The 18,966-nt window shown below is 45.0% G+C and overlaps 1 protein-coding gene across 9 annotated transcripts in view; it reads right to left on the bottom strand.

Moving 5' to 3' along the window:
- Window positions 1-3,543: 3,543 nt before the first annotated feature.
- The window catches only part of Slc16a9 (solute carrier family 16 member 9), a 48,484-nt gene continuing 33,061 nt past the window's right edge, over window positions 3,544-18,966 (bottom strand). For 5 of the 9 annotated variants that reach the window (XM_087898216.1, XM_087898223.1, XM_087898215.1 and 2 more), the window contains 4 exons: window positions 18,796-18,939; window positions 13,936-14,031; window positions 6,769-7,659; window positions 3,544-5,883 (listed from right to left, as the gene is read on the bottom strand). In XM_087898216.1, the coding sequence (XP_087754342.1) occupies window positions 5,705-5,883; window positions 6,769-7,659; window positions 13,936-14,031; window positions 18,796-18,939 (1,310 nt within the window). In that variant the 3' untranslated portion in view covers window positions 3,544-5,704. Of the gene's footprint in view, window positions 5,884-6,768; window positions 7,660-13,935; window positions 14,032-18,451; window positions 18,528-18,795; window positions 18,940-18,966 lie in introns of those variants that run through there. The other 4 variants (XM_087898221.1, XM_087898219.1, XM_087898220.1 and 1 more) reach the window with 4 other exon arrangements.

The raw sequence follows: 18,966 nt of genomic DNA, 5'->3' as shown, positions 1-18,966 counted from the left end.
TCAGACGGGCTATTTTCAAGGATGCAGAACAAATGTGAGCAGGTCATGCAAGGACACACGGGCCACAAAGAAGTGTTTGGCAATCATGCTGCCAGGAATAAGGGTAATATTATTCTTTCAAAGGTTACACACACCGTAGAGCAAGCAGAGGCATGCGTCACTCTCAGAGATGACCAAATTGCTGGAGAAGACTACACACTGTCTTGTTTCCTTTGCCCTCCGAGCTTTGCCTGGCTCACAGTGATATCTCTGAGCCTTCATGCATCATAAGTGGATGAATCGGAGTGAACCACCCAGACCTGCTGGGAGAGAGCCAGGCCCCAAATGTCCTTGGAGACCTCTTGGTAGTCAGCTCTTGTGACTTGTGAATGCCTTTGGAGCTTAATCAGAACAAGATATCATTTGCGAAATACCTAGGTCCTCCTGAACAAAGGCAAGCCCAGATTCACCCTACCATGGTGTTCTGGGAACAGAGTTTCCATGCTACGGCCCTGAGCTGGATTGCGTCTGTCTTTAGTGAGGCTTTCTGATGAGAAATGAACCATGATACTGCTTGCACACAGGAAGAAAATCACCTTTCTCTTTATGACCTGTGGACAGCAGCCTAGCAAAGCTGCAGATCTTCAGGATTTTTCTGAGCTCTGCCCTGAAAATAACCTGTCTTATTATAATCAAAAACATTCCCATGAGGAGCCTACCTATCCCTCTTGACTATGGAGCGCTGAAGGTCCTAACAACCAGATGGTACTGTGTTATCTTTTATTCAGATTGCTTAGTAAAGCTTTCAGAATACCACTTAGATGGCTGGAGAGATGACTCAGTGATTAAGAGCACTGCTTGCTTGTCTAAAGGTTCTGAGTTCAGTTCCCAGCAACCACGTGGTAGCTTACAACCATCGGTAATGAGATCTGGTGCCTTCTTCTGGCCTGTAGGCATGCATGTAGGCAGAATACTGTAAACACAATAAATAAATAAAACAAAAAACCACAAAATATCACTTAGAAAAAGAAAAACAATAAAGTTAAAGTGTTTTTAGAGATATATCATTTTCCTCATATTTATGTATTTATTAAAATTTTTATGTGTATGTGTGTAGGTGTGAGTCTGTGAGCACAGCAGAGACCAGACAAGGGTATCAGATCCCCTGGCACTGGAGTTATAGACAGTTGGACTGGGAACCAAATCCAAGTCCTCTGCAAGAACAGCAAGTGCTCCTAACCGCTAAGCCATCTCTCTGGCCCCTTCTTTCTTCTTAAAAGGAGAACACATAAGATAAATGAGTCTGACCACCAAACTATGTGGTAGGAAGCAAACAGGCAGCTGAGAAATCTCTGAGGAGCCAAATCCCAGAAGTCTTGGCCTAGAGTTGTGTTTCATTCCCTCAACAGTAAATCACAAGGGCATCCTGGAAAGGGGCGGGGTGGGGACTCAGAGCTGAAGGCAATTAGCACTCAGTAAACACATCAGCTCGGTTTGCTCGCTGCCCGGTTCCAGGCCCACCTTCCGAGCAGCTGGCATGAAGGCTTTTGAAGAAAAATAAATAGAAGTCCACGCTCCTGTAGCAATTCAATTTACACAGTGGATCCTATTTGGTTTGCGGAGGAACAGCCTGTGTTTGGTTCTGTTTGCTTTGTTTTGTGTCAGAGCTTCTGAATGGCAAAGCCAGGAAAATGTGCTGAGTCAGGGTTCCCTTCTCCGGAGGATTTTGACAAGAGCCTGCTTGGGGAGAGGGCAAGAGCTGAGGCATTCCTACAAGCGGGACAACCCTTTTCTAAGTGAAACTCTGCAGTGCAAACATGACCCACCTGTGTCCAGGGATGCGTGCTGCCTCCCACAGGACAAGCCATGCTCTTGAGAACAGAGGCAGAATAAAAATAGTCCAGTCACCTCCGTGTGTCATCTTACCTAATTCTCAGGATAGCTAGACGGTGTTGTTTATAAAAGAGGAAAACAGCGTCTTGAGAAGCCAATAAGATGCTCATAGTCACCCAGACACAGGGGCTAAGCTAGACAGAGCCTGGACCATCTGGTCATGGACGATGAGGATGTAGATGTAGCATCCCGAATGTTTCCATGTGTCCCACACACCTCCAATCACTGTCATTGCCTGGGGGTAACTCCTTCCTCAAAGAGGGGTGTCATAGCTGGCAACCATCAGACACAGCTGACCATGTAACCAAAGTACCAAGATGGTGATTAAGGAGGAGAAAATGCACTGCCTATGCTAACTGGGGGCAATGCTCCATCTAAGTATAATCCTGTGCTGATTGGGAGCTGCTGAGACTCTCTGAGACCACAGACCTTCTCCATCAACGTTTCTCCCTCTCTCTCTGAAGAGAGAGAGAGAGAGAGAGACAGAGACAGAGAGACAGAGAGATAGAGAGAGAGAGAGAGACAGAGAGAGAGACAGAGAGAGAGAGAGAGTCATGACCTACCAGTGCTGACCCTTAGGATTGTTCCTCATGGGGACTTTAAACCCTGACTTTATCCCCTTCTGATATCACGGCTCCCTGGAGAGAATTAGACCAGCACCAGCGTCCGGCTCCTCAGAGAAAGGACAGGTGAGCACTGACTCTCAACACGAGTAGGCAGGGACATTGCAGACAAGCTCCCCCGGTCCACACCCTTCTCACACTCAGTCCACAGCATTTCCAATGTCCGGAAATATCTCTATTCACAGGAGGCTCGCTCTGGATCAGAATAAATGTATGACGTTCATTTTAAATGCTCGTTCCTGGAACATCGGGCTTGGCAGAAATTCCCTGGCTGCACACCATTCCCCACCCACTTTAGGCATCAAAGGGACAGCTTTTGGTCTCCACAAAGAGAGCCAGGCTCTTTTTGCTCTTGGAAATGACTTTCCTTGTGCTTCTGTATTAGAGCGATCATATCAGGACAGTTCCATTTTGTATTAGAAAAGGGGAGCCAGTTACCACATCCCACAGTTGTTGCAGGAGAGAAACAGCGTAAGCCAGGAACACATTGGCAAATGGAGGAAGAGAGGGACACAGTGGTACCTACATGCCTAGCATCTCAGCTAGCAGAGAGACCCGGCAAGACTGCACTGGAGCTGTGGAGCCCAGGCCAGCCTGAGCAGTGGGAGACCCTCACTCAAGAGGAAAGTTCTGTATAATTGGTGAGATCATCAATAAGTCTCTTTTCCTCAGTGCCAAGAAGGATCCCGCAGGGCTGACACATGAGTTCCTCCGACTCAGGAGTCAAAGTAGTTCAGTACATCAGCTTTTGAGTCACTCTGGCCCAGTCTAGAGGAAAACTAGATCGATAATCTAATCTATATTTGTGCGTTCCCACGGAGGGTCACTGCATCGCGGAAGGAAGACGAGGCGCTGAGAGGAACCAAGCCAAAATATGTCACCATCACTTGAAATTCATTCCCTAGACAGTGGTTAGTACATACATGGGCGATATTGATGGGAGGGCCACATCTGGGCAGTTGTCACCATTGATGGATGCAGACATTAATCAAGTCAAACCTTTCAGGCCACTGAATGTCCTGAACACAATATTGACCAAAATATGACCTTGACTATGAACACATATAAGGTTTATTTTATTTATTGCTTTAAAAAAATCATAGCTATAAATTTTAAAGTTTTCTTTTTTATATTTATTTATTTGTGCGTGTGTGTGTGTATACCACCGGTACACAGGTGCCTGTGGGAGACAGAAGAGGGTGTCGGATCCCCTAGAGCTGAAGTTATTTTTTTTTTTATTTACTAACTTTGATAGACTGAAGAATGAGGTACAGAGAACTTTCCAGAAATCTGAGTGTGGCGCACAAGTCTCACGTGCTTTGAGTCCCATTATTGCATCATGGAACAGGACCGACTATGCTAGGAAATCTTTCTCCTTGGTTGATGACACCGGACACAGCTGGTTACAGACCTCAGGGAGGCGCTGTGGGGGTTGGTGTAATAAAGCAATTCAGGTGTCTGCAAAAGAAGGCAATGTACAAAATAATCTCTCACAGCTTTTTTAAAAATGAAAAGACAATTTTGGCACAGCAGGAAGGAAACCCTTACTTAAAAAACCCTTGGCTGTTTGTTTTAAAATACCTGACTTCATGGTGGTTTTTTTTTTTTTTGGCTTTTATTCAAGAAAAGAAAATGTTTGTCTATTGCCAATCTGTTTCGTTTCTTTTCTTTTTTCCTTCCCCTTAAGGTGCTGATGATCAATGAACTCAGGGCTTCCTACCCGCTGTGCCCTCACTGCTCCCCAGAGCTTCAGCACAGCCCCCCACTGTTGCCAGTCTCCAGCTGTCCTGGGACCCTGGCACCCGAATCCCTGCAGAGTTCGCTAAAACATGGATTCTTGGGCCGACATGCAGAATTAAAATTAAAAGTATAGTACCAAGCATTTCAGTTTCTGAAGGGTCTGTAGGGGATTCTGAAGCTTGGCAAAGTTGAAACCCATTTCTATAGAGGAAATCCGTTTTTGGATGAACTCAAAGTTGAACCCATTTCTATTTGTTAAACATTATTTTCACCCTTCAACATTCTTGGGATTAAAGAAGGTTGGATGAGTGTATCAGTTTCTCTTCACCCTGGCTGTCCCCACGTCTAACAAACACACAGAGCATTGGGGTTTTCTGTTGTTGCTATTTTTGGGTTTTTGTTTTGTTTTGTTTTGTTTTTTTAGCACTGTCCATAAAATAAGATGCAATCGTGAAAAGGCCCAAGAGAAAGCACCACGGCTTCATTTGGAAGACATGCAGGGCCTTGCAACCCATTCCCACAGTGCTCAAAGCCAGTGGATGCTAGGGATGCTTCCCACTTGCCCGACGGAATGGTTCAGAGGTGTATTTCCAAGCCGGAAACCAGCAAAGCAGGAGCTCTTAGGAGACATCAGAGAGTGGATGCTGACCAACACACCAGGGAGCGAGGTCCTAGGGAGCCGGCCACACAGTAAGACTGCTGGAGGAATTGAACAAGTTCACACACAGTGAACACCGAATGCCCCACAGTGTTTCAGCAAGGACAATAAAACAGAAAATGGACGACGGGCAGCTGCGATTTAAAAAAAAAAAAATCTTGTCTAAAGTCTTCAAAGTCTTAGTGACATTGTAACTGTCACTTTCATTGCTGGAAGTGAAATGGCTTAGTGTCTTCTCTGGACTTGCGGGTCTGATATAAAGGAGGCAACAATTATTCCTTAGGGGTCATCACAAATATCCCGCCATGAGGTGTGCGTGGTTTAAGACAGGAACGTGCGTGGTTTAAGACCTTGTGGTAGAGCTCATGGGGAAAGCACAGAGAGTCACGAAACTTCTTCGCCCAGAGAAAACTTGGCGAGGCTAGCCAACAGCTTTACACCCTGAACTCACGAACAACAGCAGTAAAACAGAACAGTCCCACTTCCTGAGGGAGGGGCATACAAGGGGTAAAGGTTACACATGCAGTACATAAAAACAGGGTATGTGGAAGTACAGTCTCCTTCAGAGTCAGCCGAAGTGCTGCTCTAAGATCTTGACTCTGGGGAACCTGCCTAACAATTTGTTAAATTATGTATATATATATATATATATATATATATATATATATATATATATATATATATATACATACATACATACATATATACTATATATTATATATATAAATTATATATATACTATATATGTGTGTGTGTATACATATAGTATAAAGTAGAAAAATGGAGAAAAATAGTGCCTTTTAATATCCCTCTAAACATTAGAGGCAACTTTGTAGAAAAAGGCTGTTGGTGCTGGCTTAGGGAGCTTCCTGTTGCACGCGTCCCAACAGGGCAAGGCGGCAAGCAGCAGGATGAAGCCCCCCAGCAGGACGCAGAAGCCACTGAAATAGAAGGCGATGTCATAGGTCTGCGTCCAGTCGTAGAACCAACCTGAGAAGACAGAGAGGAAAAGAGTGTGACTTTCACAGAAGCAGTGTTTGTATGTGATTACGTGTGCCTGTGGGTGGTTACATGTGCCTGTGTGCAGTTACGTGTGCCTGTGTGTGGTTACATATACCAATGTGTGGTTAAGTGTGCCTACGTGTGGCTGTGTATGATTATGTGTGCCTGTGTGTGTTTACATGTGCCTATGTGAAGTTATGTGTTCCTGTGTGCAGTTACATGTGCCTGTGTGCGGTTACATGTGCCTATGTGTGGTTACGTGTGCCTGTGTGTGGTTACATATGCCTATGTGTGGTTACGTGTGCCTGTGTGCGGTTACATGTGCCTATGTGTGGTTACGTGTGCCTATGTGTGGTTACATGTGTCTGCTCCCACCTGCTCCCAACATGGCTGGCTATGCCCAAACAGTAGAATCTTTTAAAAACTTGAGATTCAAGGCAGGCGTTTTTAGTTTCTTCCAAATAAAGAGTGGGCACAAAGCAGAAGAAACGTATCAGCTTCCTCAACTATATCACACGTGTGTGTGTGTGTGTGTGTGTGTGTGTGTGTGTGTGTGTATGTGTGTGTGTGTGTGCGCACGCGCTGAGTCAGGGTCTCGTGTAGCCAGCACTCACCATATACCCAAGATGAACTTAAACTTCACACTCCCAAGGGCTAGGGTTACAGGTGTGGGCGGGCACTCACACCTGGTTTCAGACAGGGCTGGAGAATAAACGTAGAGTTTCCTGGACACTAGGCAAACACCCTTCCAGCCCGGTTACATCCGCATCCCTAGCCAAATAATCTTGAATAAACTACCGTGAAATAATCCACTCTCCGGAATTGTCACAGTGAGGAACAGAAACTGAGCTGACTGGAAGATGGGTGTCTTACCAACAATCGGTGGCCCGAGGCTATTCCCAAGTCCAGCGAAGAACATGAGGATTCCATAGGCGTGCGCTAATTTGTCAATCCCTACAGTCTTTGTGGTCACATACGGGAAGATGGACCAGTTACCAGTAAGAAAACCCAAGATCCCAGAAAGTATCGCCAGGGTGATGTAACTCTTGGCAAGGGGGATGGCACACAAGGCCAGGCCCGTGATGATCAGGGTAGCTACATAGAGATACAAGCTGTTGACCCACTTGAAGTCAGCCATGATGCCTAAAAGAAGCTTGCCCACGGCGGTCATGATGCCGATAATGGAGATGAGCGGCATGGTGAGGTCCTCTTCCCTCACGTTGGAACTTCTCGCGACGTCCTCCATGAGCAGCGACGGCGGAAACCCTCCGATATCAAAAAGCAAGATGGCGATGAAAAGCGCCGCGAACACTTTGTTTTTAAAAAGAGACACCGTCTCGCCACAGTAGTTCCTATATGACTGCCATTTCCTCTTGGCAAGCTGCTTGCAAAAGTAAGTCTGCTCCGCAACCTTCTTTTTGTGTGCGGCGGCTGTGGGGTTTGGGGGGTTGTCCCGTGCCCAGTCACCGCTGGGCAAGGTGCTGGTGCATTTATCTTCGGTGCCGTAGCCCTTGTCCAAGATGTTCAGATTTTCTTCCAGGCTCTTCTCTTTCTCACTGTACGTGGAGTATCTCTCTAGAATATTCTCCGGAGCTATTTTTTCAGGAAAAGGGCAGTCGGGAGACTGCAAGGGCCTCATCAGACTGCCACAGGCGAGAATGTTTAAAGCCAGCGCGCCCACAATAAGTAGGCACCCATCCAGGCCGTAGAACTCTATCAGCATCCTCTGCAGAGCAGCGTAGATGAAGAGGCCCACGCTTGAACCTGCAAGAGAGCAAGAGCCTCTCAGTCTTAGTCTGATCGTTTCTATTGCCTTAGGACACGCACTGGTGGCGTCACAAGCACCCTTACTATTTGCACTGGCACTCACGGTCCCTTAGTATTAAAGCCGCGAGAACACGGAAATTACAGGACAGCAGTACTCACAGAATCAACATCCAAAGGCCCTGTTTGGATTCAGGAATTATTTTATTTTAAAGGATTTTTAAATTTTGATTTTATGTGTACGCATGTTTTTGTGGCAGGGTTATATATGCACCACATACGTGCAGTGCCCATGAGGCCAGTAGAGGGTGTTGGATCTGCTGCAACTCGAGTTACAGACCATTGTTAGCCGCCACGTGGGTGGTGCTGGGAACCAAAGCCCAGTCCTCTGCAAGCACAGCCAGTGCTCTTAACCACTGAGCCATCTCTTCAGTCCTGCCAGGATTTATCTGATTTTTAAATTATATGTATGTGTCTCTGTGTGGAGGGGGCACCCACAAAGGCCAGATCCCCTGTAGCTGGGATTACAGGTGACTGTGAGTTGCCTGATGTGGGTACTGGGAACTGAACTCAGGTCCTCAGTGAAAGCCGTAAATACCTTTATCTGCTGAGCCATCTCTCCAGCTCCCTGTTGTGTTCTTTGGACACATGATCTTATTTATTACTTTGAATGGTCCTATTGAGTACATCCTATTATAACCCCCAATCTGTGGAAGCTGTGAATAAGAACTGGAGAGCTTGAGAAATTTACCACAGATCTCAAAGTCGTAAACCAAGATAATTCCGTCAGCCTGACTCCAGGAACCCATGGAATTTAGTTATTTTAAAAATTATTAAATTACAGTTCTTTTTTGTTTAGTGTGTATTTTTATACAGCCATGCACTTTCCACAGCATGCATGTGTGCGCACGTGTGCGTGCATGTATGTGTGTGTACATTTGTGTGCATGTGCATGTGTGTGCACGCGCACGCACGTGCATGTGTATGTGTGTGTGTGTATGTGTGTGTGTAGGTCAGAAGACAACTTTTGGGAGTCACTTCTCTCATTCTATAACGTGGGTCTCAGGACTTGAATTCAGGTCATCTGGCTTGGCAGCATAGGCTTTGCCCACTGAGTCATCTGGCTGGTCCTTACAGTCCTACCGAACGCTATCTTTGACTACCTTTTACATTTATTATGTACTGGGCTCCGTACTATGTCTTATTGTCTTTGTAAAAGCAAATCTTTACATTCCATTTTTAAGATGACTGCTGTAGATTAATTTTAGGATATTAATAATGGTTTGATCATTTAAATTCATTGCAGAATCACTAGAATGAGTGATTTGTATTCTTAGTGTATTAGTATGAGAAAAGGCTGACATGGGATTTGATGGAGTATTTCAATTATAGTATGCTGGCTTATACATCACACAGGGACAAATGCCTCCTCTTCAGCATCAATTTCCCTAAGCATACCGCGATGCTGTTTAATTTATGCCGTTCTTGTTGGGTTCTTATTTCATTTTTTTTAATTGAGCCTTTAAACAATTTAAGTATCACTGAGAAATGACATATGAGACAGCAGGAAAATGTAAACAGGTTAATTTTTTAAAATTCTGAGTTAGATGATCATAACATCCATGCTCTAAAAACTCATCTCATCAAAAAATATCATAACCAGGAGCAAAGAGATGATGTAGCAGTTAAGAACACTGAGTGCTCTTGCAGAGAAACCCGGTTTGGTTCCCAGCACCTATGTGACAGCTCACAACCACCTGTAACTCCAGTTCCAGGGGCATCCCAGTGCCTCCTCCTGGTCCCCTCAGGCACTGCATGAATGAGGTGCACGGACATACATGCCGGCAAAACACCCACACACACAAGATAAAAATAATAGACAAAATTTCTCCCCTATCTTTGAAAAGTGGTGTGTGCTTCAACAGCTAAAGTCAGTTCAGAAAACAAAGAAGGGAGCAGAATGGGCAACCTCAAGACTGTTGTCCTGTGTCCCATGCACTCTTTGTGACTTCTACCCAGTGTGCCATGCGACAAAGGTTCTCATAAGATGCCACACCATTAGACACTAAACATGTGCTTTTAAAAAGACTGAGATTTAATGTCTACGGATGTTTTCCTTGAATACGCATGTGTGCACCACATGTGTGCCTGGTGCCTGGGGTAGTCAGAGAGGGCATTGGATCCCCTGGAACTGCCATAGCAATAGTTATATCCTGCCATGTGAATGCTAGGAACCAAAACCTGGGTTCTCTGAAAAGTGGTCCATGCTCTTTGACTGCTAGTCTCTAGAACCTTAAAACATCTTCTTAGTATTTTAAAAGTTCTGTTTTCATGGCAGAGAGATGGATTGGCAGAGAAAGACACCTGCCACCACACCTGAGGGCCTGAGCTCAGTGTCTCTGACTCACATGCTGGCTGGCAGACGTGTACCAACTTCAGCAAGTTTTCCCATGACCTCTGCCTGAGTTGTGGCAAGTGGCTGCGCATGCTCACATTCATACACACATGTACACACACACACACACACACACACACACACACACAAAGAAATGTAATTTAAGGTTCTGAGTTCTGCCTTGATCTTGAGAATCGCCATTGCTCACCAACAGAGTTCATCTATCATACCCTGAAATGCATCCAATCACTTCAGCAGAAATTAACAGCTACAACATGCTGTGTGACAGGGCAGGGCAAACCCCGAATCTCTGCCTGTGTCCGTGAGCACATGGCCATGACTTAGAAAGATGTGGCAACTCTTCGGGGTGATGGGAACCAATTTCTGAGTTTCCTTGTGGCGTTTTTTGGAAAACGCAAAGCTCTGATTTTTAATCGTCTACCAGAACATCTTAATTGAAAAATAGTCAACATACAGAGCAAAGTGAGAAAAAAACACTAATTAAGCTTTCATCCCAGTCTAGATTTTGAACTACTACGGAGAGAAAAAATAATTGCTGTTTAGGGAACCTCAAAGAGTAAGAGACACACACGTGCACTAATTAGCTCATTAATACCCATTGTTTCAGGCTTTTCCGTAAGAGGTCAGAAGGCAAACATCTAAGATACCATGAGCATACAATGCCCGTCTGTCCCCGGTATTCAACTCTCCCTGGGAAACACAGAAACACCAGACAGGAGACAGCATGGCTATTTATGGACGCTCAGTTTCCCCAAATGTTCACACATTATGAAATGCTCTTTTCACTTTTAAAAATAGGCTAAAAATAGAAAAACCATGCAATGTACAAAAGCAGAACGTGAGGCAGATTGGAGGAGAGGACTGTTTTCTAATCTCGATTCACCACTGAGAAGATCACAGTCCACAACCTTCAGTTGCGGTTAGTTCTGAAACAGGTGTCGTTCCCCCCCTCCCCCAGGGATTCAGAGTTGACCTTGAACTCAGCTACTCTGCCTCAGCCTCCTGAGTGCTAGGCCGGCAAGCGCACAGCACCAGTCAGGCTAAAACCTTTATAATATGCTTTTATTTCTACGTTTTGCCCCTTTCGACTGGAGGGTTATGTTTCAAGGCATTGACTCATGGTTTCTTTTGGGAAAACTACCAAGATTTTGCTTCTCTGTGATCTCCTGAGATGAAGGGGGTTTCATGCCTGGCTCTACATTAGTAAACTGTTAGTGGAGACGCTTCAAATAGACTGCCCATGGGTATTGCAGTTTTGATTTGCTGGGCTACAGCGCATCCCCTCTTCTCTGCCCTCCAGAGTGAGTGCCAAACAGAGCCACACAACAGCAGGGAATTTCCAGTGTCTTTGGTATCAGTCAATTTGGACACAGCAGGGTATTTTGGTCACAGTTACAATCACTAGCCATCCTACAGACTGCGTGGGCCTCAACAGCACCAGTAACCGAGTATTGTGTCTGATATCACTGTTCCTGTCTTACAGTGCAGAAAAGGGAAGCACTGAGCAGTGAAGTACCTTGTCCGACACCAACCAACAAGTGAGCGACCAAAATCTAGCTCCAGAATGCTGGAGAGATGGCTGTCCCCTTCCCTAATCCGGACGCTATCTCAACGAGAACTACTCACAAATGTTAAGTTTGTTTTCTCCAGTAGACGGCCAACAGAAAATGAACTCAGTGACATTTTCGGAGGTGTTTTCTTTTTCGTTTTTATGCTGATTTGTCTCCTAATGTTCTGTCTGGTTTTTGTTTTTTGTTTGTTTGTTTCTTACCCTACAGGTCTCTTTCTTCTATGTTATAGCTTCTGACTTTGTGTTTTAGGGGATTTCTGTGCACACAAATCTGTGTGTCTCTGTGTCCACAGGAGCCTCTCGTGCTTTTGCTTGGCTCTTTGTTTTTCTGTTTGCTTATTTTGTCATATTCAGGTTTGTTTTATTTTGTTTATCTCGTTTTATGATTTTTTATTATTATTTTCTTGGGTGCCTGGTTGTCTTCTAATGAGAAAGACCAAGAAGGGATGTGGATCTGGGTGGGTAGGGAGGACCTCTGGAATGACCAGGGGGAGAGAGAGCCATAAACAGAATATATCGTATGAAAAAAAAAATCCATTTTCCATTTAAAATGCAAACAGTTTCTGTTCTTGAGGAATATGGTTCTTCACATTGTGGTGACCCCCAACCACAGAATTATTTTTATTGCTACTTCATAACTGTAATTTTGCTACTGTGATGAATCATAATGCAAATATACCTGATATGCAACCCGGTGAATGGGTCCTTCAACCCACCAGAAGGGTCAAGACCTGCAGGTTGAGAACCACTGCCCTAAGCAGACTGTTATATCAGTCACAGAGACTGATACTACTTTAGAAGTTTTTAAAAATCCATCTAAAACACTAACTACCACCCCAAAATACCTGGAGGAGGCCATAGATTATATATAAAACTTACACATGTTTTTCTTTCTTTGTCTGAGACAGGGTTCTCATCACGTATAGCCCAGGCCAAATTCATGGTCACAAGCCTTCTGCCCCAGACCTTTGAACTTAAAGACATAGGCTCCCACACCGGGCTTAAAATCTACATTTGTATATGCTATTTTGTGCCTTCCGTGATCCTGTGTTAACTATTAGAGGGATAATAAGTGTGTGTGGCTTGGAGTGTAGCTAGGTGAGTGAGACATGCTCAGGGAGCAGGGCTTTAGGCGGGATTCTGGTCTTCACTACGTGGTAAGGCCGACCGCAGACTCTGACAGTGGCTGCAGCTCTTGTTTCCCGCCCGTCCTTCCTGCTTCCCAGAGCAGATGCTTTTATCCACGCGCTCTTCTCAGAGAGCTGCAGACAACCTGGGAACAACTAGAAGCTTCCTCAGCAGCCATCACTCTGACGTCTAGTACTCAGGTCTGCCATTTATGGATCTGGGGGTTTGCTTGTTTGTTTGAGTTTTGCGGGGTTTATTTTGTTGTTGCTGCTGCTGATTGAGACAGGGTCTCTCTGTGTAGCCCTGGCTGTCCTAAAACTTGTTCTGTAGACCAGGCTGGCCAGACCACAAACTCAGAGAGATCCATCTGCCTCTGCCTTCCAAGTGTATAGTGATTTTTTTTTTAATAAATAAAGCTTGCCTAAAGATCAGAAGGGCAAAGCTAAGCCACTAGAGGTCAGGCAGTGGTGGCACACTCCTTTAATTCCAGGATTTGGGAGACAAATCGGTCTCTGTGCGTTCAAGGCCACCCTGAACTACACAAGATCAATGCAGAAACAAACCCAGGTGGGGGTGACTCAGACCTTTAATCCCAGTACTAGAGAGTCATGCCTTTAATCCCAGCACTAGAGGGAACATAAAATATGAGGAGAATAAGGCTTAGTCTGTATAGTCTGCAGTCACCCAGCCTTGGCAGAGGTGAGACTTCTCTAATGGCTTGGCTGCTTTGCTTTTCTGGTTTTCAAACTGAACCTCAATATCTGTCTCTGGGTTTTATTATCATTCTACATTTGGTGCCCAGCGTGGGGCTTGAACCCATGACCCTGGGATTACGAGTCTCATGCTCTACCAACTGAGCTCTCAAAGACTCAAAAAGTTGCCATTTTCCCTCTTTGATTATTTGTGCTACATAAGTGCTTGGATTAAAGGCATGTGCCACCACTGCCTGGCTTGGGTTTCGGGGTTTTTGAAAGCTATTCCCATATTTATGGTAGAAAATAAACTTTCCTTCTGGGAGTGCTGAAAAAAAAAAAAAAACCACTTTGCTTTCTGACTGACTGGCCGGTGGGCAGAGGCTAGTTGCGCACATGTGTTTCACACTTTTTCACTCTGTTTAGAACGTTAACTTGTGACTACACTGTACTTAATTTTGAAAAGGTACCTGTTGAAATCAGGCCAAGTGCGAGGCCTCGGCGGCTGTCAAAATACTGGCACGTAATGGTCACTGTCGCAGTGTATAATAAGCCACATCCGAGACCTGCACGTAAGAAGACAGCAGGAGTTTAGACAAGTGCACAACTTCAATGCAGAAGAAGAAAATGAAGGGTCCCCACTCGGCAGCTATGGAACCAGTTGCCTAAACATCAGAGTCCCCAGACCCCTCTGTCAGTATTGGGGACTCAGTGGACATCTGAGAAGCATCATTCTTCACCCGCCTTAACATCAGAGTCAAGCAAAAGTAGAAATTGCCCAATTTCTGAAGTACAAAAGAATAATCCAAAAAAGAAAAAAACATGTAGGGCAGTGGTGGTCACACCTTTAATCCCAGCACTCTGTGGGCAGAGGCAGATGGATCTCTGTGAGTTTGAGGCCAGCCTGGTCTACAAGAGCTAGTTCCAGGGGACAAGTTCTAAAACTACAAAGAAGCCCTGTCTTGAAAAACTAAAAAAAAAAAAAACTTAATCATGCTATATCTCAGGTCTCTGTCTCTTCTAGTCTTTGCAGTGACTCTATTCTTCCTTCAGGGGCTCTTAACAATTTAAAAATGTGTATATTTTATTTTATTTTATTTTATTTTGGTTTTCGAGTCGGGGGTTTTCTGTGTAACTTTGGCTGTCCTGTAACTCACTCTGTAGACCAGGCTGGCTTTGAACTCACACCTGCCTCTTCCTCTTGAGTGCTGGGACTAAAGGCATGTGCCACCACCACCTGGCTACTTTTATTCATTTGTATATGTGCTCTTGCATAGGACCTGAGTCCAATTCCCAGCACCCACATCAGACAAACCTACAACTTGCCCAACTCAGGCTACAGGGGATCTGACTCCCTCTGCTGGCCACTGTGTGCACCTGCACTCATGAGTACATAGCCACTTGGGACAGATGCATGTAATTTAAAATTAAGGAAAAAAACTCTTTCCTTTTCCAAATACTTTTTTGGTGTGCGGTCTGTATTTTTCTCACTTAACTTCAGTCAAAAACCACTCCCTGTAGCAGGCTGAATAGACAGACACAGAGAACATTGTCTTCTAGAAAGCCAGAGTCGGGTGGAAAATCCTGACTCAACTTGATCAGAGTAAGAAATACCTAAGGGCTGCTGGACAGTGGTGGCGCACACCTTTAATCCCAGCACTTAGGGGGCAGAGGTAGGTGGATCTCTGTGAGTTCGAGGCCAACCTGGTCTACAGAGTGAGTTCTAAGACAACTTAGGGATGTTACATAGAAAAACTCTGCCTCAAAAAACCAAAAAGCATATCCCGAGTTGCAAATTTATTATATTTTCTATGTAATATGTTAAAACATAATACACTAAATAAATGTATACTCCATGCCATTTGAAGTTCCTTAGAGTCCTGAGGAAGAAAATTAAAAAGTTCCAAGACGCTAAAGTTTCCAAACTGTTGTCTTAAAGCTTTCTCTGGTAGCCAGGTACCTCTGATCAAATTCTAGCAGGAAGAAAACTCCTGAGGAGCATAATAATTTCAACATCAAATAACCACATTTAGGCAAATTCAGCCGATGTCGGGAACATTGTGTTTTCTCTCCTCCGTGGCTTCTAGAGTTTAGGGCGACTGTCTAAGGGACTGATGGGAGAGGGAGGGGAGAGGGTTGAGAGGAGGGGAGGGAGAAGAAGAGGAGGCTGAAGGGAATGTATAATGTACAATATGGCCTTGTTCTTATGCGACACAGTCCGTGTACAATGAAGAGACATATGATTTTTTTAAAGCCTGTACTGCTGAGTATTCAAGGTATAAACACAAGTGACATGTCACTTTATTAAAACATAAACAGAAGTGACAATGTCACTGCTCCTTTTGCCTAAACAGGTGAACACGAAATGTAATCCTGTGGCCTAATAAGTCTTTATTTCACCTAGTATGTGCTTGATCATCTACATCTGGAAGAGACACCAATTCCAGAACCCCCCCCCCCGTATCACCCCACTCTGAGAAAATAGAATCAAAATGGAGTCATTCTTATCAAGCCATAAAACATAAATAATAAATAAGAAGAGTATGAAGATTGGGATCTGGGACATGTACCCCTGAGAGCGAGAGCTGTCGAAAGCCATTCACAAACGACCCTGCAACCCACGACCTGCACAGAGGCCATGGCGACCACACCCAAAAAGCACTGCCAACAAGGATTTCTGCCCAGCAAGACTTTCCTTTTGGATCAAGGCCACCTTAGGACAGATCCCCATAGCCAAGGATTTTTGCTTGGAAACAACTTCAATAATTCTCTTTCTCTCACCTTCACAGACTTCCTGAAGCACACCCATCATGGCCGAAGCTGTGTGCCCCTCCCCCCTCATTGCCAAGCTCTTCCATCCTTACATAAACCCAGATGATCCTGGAAGACTCTCCTGCAGCTATGCAGCGGGATGTATAAGTCAGCCAGAGTCTAAGTCCCTTATCACACCCACAGCTCGAAGGATCCACCTCCCGCTGCCAGTTCACCCCAGCACCTCTCATCTGAACTCTGACCTCCCTCTAGCTCCCTGAGCCTTCAGTGCAATAAGCTGCTGCCTAGTGGCATGCGTCACTCCATGCTTCTGCAATAAAAATGACAGAAGATGCACCATGTCCCCACTGGGGTTCTATCAGATGCTTTGACATATTTGAAACTTCCTAGGTGACATATGCATTCCTTACAACAAAACAACAACAACAAAAATATGTAGGAAAGGCAGCTGTTGGGGACTGGGGCACTTGCTGCTCTGCCAGAGAATCTGAGTTTGGTTCCCAGGCATCTCACAACCACCTGGAACTCCGGCTGCTGGGGATATGATGCCCCCTTCTGGCCTCTGCAGGCACTACACACACACACACACACACACACACACACACACATTGACTCTTTAAAAGGTTGCTGTTTGTACCCACTGCATCCCAGTCTGAGTGTTTGGCTCTTGGTGTCTTCCACAACCCTCTCTTCTCTTCCAGTGACCATCCACCGACCACACCCTCCTGTCCATAGAGACTGGGGTCACACAGCCATTCCTGCATCTTTTCTCCGTGCAGACACACAGCACGCCAGCACCAGACACCAGCTTCACATTGCCAGTGCCCTTGCTTCTGCTGTGGGGCCAGTTACACATGGAAAAGTCTGTCCATCTACCTAGATGACCAGCACCACGACTCTTGGATTCTCACCTCTGACACTCAGCACAATCACATGGGATTAAAGGACACTGAAGATGTAAACATGCATCATCTGTACCTAGAATGTAGCACTGAAAGCGGCTGTTGTCTTGGGATTAGCTTGTACTTTTCAATGGAGTCTATGGCATATACAGTCATAGACTGTATCTGTAAAGAAAAAGCCTCAGGCAATACTAAAAATCATAATGAGTAGTCAGACATGGCGGTGCACACATGTAATCTCAAAACCAGGGAAACTGAGCGAGAAAGATCTAGAATTCAGAGCCAGACTGGGTCACATAAGGAGATTCTGCTTCAAAACAAAACAAACACAACTCACCCAACATTAGAGTTGCTCAACACAACTGCACAGTCAGGAGAATCAGTTCCATCTTTGGCTAGGATTGGTGACACACACCTTTAATCCCAGTGCTCAAGAGGCAGACCACCCAAGGCTACATAGTGAGACCCTGTCTCAAAAAGAGAAGAAAAATAACCAGGCGGTGGTGATGCACACCTTTAATCCCAGCACTTGGGAGGCAGAGGCACACGAATCTCTGTGAGTTTGAGGCCACCCTGGTCTACAGAGAGAGTTCCAGGACAGGCTCCAAAGCTACACAAAGAAACCCCGACTAAAGAAAACGAAAAAGAAGAAAAAAATATAATTGACTTTGATGATAAAACCATTTAAGTGAGGACTCGGGGAGAAGCTTATGGCACTACGTTTGCTAAGGTGAATATACAAACAATGGCCATCATCTCATTTGCATAATTAAAATAACAGAACCAGATTGGAACTCCTATGGCCATGGCCTAGCGGTTTTCAACATCAAACACCTTTAAATACAGTATATTACAAAGGGATTTTCATGAACTGTTGAGTGGTCCAGGCTCTACTCATCCGTTACTAAGTCTTCATCACGCATCCCTACTCTGCCATCTTCTTCACTCTCACACCTCATCTTTAAAAATCCACCTTAGGTGTCAACCGACACTTCTGGATTGGGTGCTGGCGACAAACTGAAACTCTGCTGCCCACTGTTGCTGAAGTCCCAGCAGTAAGCAGAGAGAAGTGACCAACGTCAGGAACATCTGAGCTTACGTTCCTTCTGTCTCGCTTTTCCTTGCAGAAATACAGAAAGGAAAGCTTGAAATCTCTCTCTGTTCCCTGCAGTGGGGCATAGGAGACTGTGAAATGTGCTTATCCTAGGGTTAGAGAAATGGCTCAGCGGGAAGAGCCATCTCTCTCCCCGGCTGCTCTTCCAGAAGACCTGGGTTCATTTCCCAGTGCCCCCATGGCGGCTCATAAATGTACCTCCAGTTCCAGGTGTTCCTTTGCTCCTTTCTGACTTCCCTGGGCACCAAGGCATACGCATGGCACACAGACATCCATGCAGGCAAAACAAAAAAATAAAAAATAAAACAATAAACATTGATACACATAAGATCCTAAAAGAACAACAACAAAATTTAATGTGGTTATCTCTTCCAGCACTTGGGTTCAATGGGCAGATAGTTCCCAAAGTAACAACTTAGAGGTTGTCACTGAATGTGAGGCATTGCTGTACATCTTCCCTCCTCAGATTAATTTAATAAAAAAACACCAGTGAAATGGTACGGAGCTGGAGCTGGAAGTTTTATGGGGACCGAGTTCCTTACCTACGACGATGCCATAGGAAAAAAACAGAAAGTAGATATTGGGGGCAAGACTGCTCAGCATCAGGCCTCCAGCCACCAGGAAGCCACTGAAGATGGTGACGGACCTCGCTCCGAAAGATGACACACAGAGACTGCAGACAGGACCTAAAAGAAATTGAGACCTTCACTTAT

Source organism: Myodes glareolus, chromosome 18 (genome assembly GCF_982192425.1).
Source record: "Myodes glareolus chromosome 18, mMyoGla1.1, whole genome shotgun sequence".
NCBI classification, from domain to species: Eukaryota; Metazoa; Chordata; class Mammalia; order Rodentia; family Cricetidae; genus Myodes; species Myodes glareolus.
This window is presented reverse-complemented; position numbering and strand designations above follow the sequence as displayed.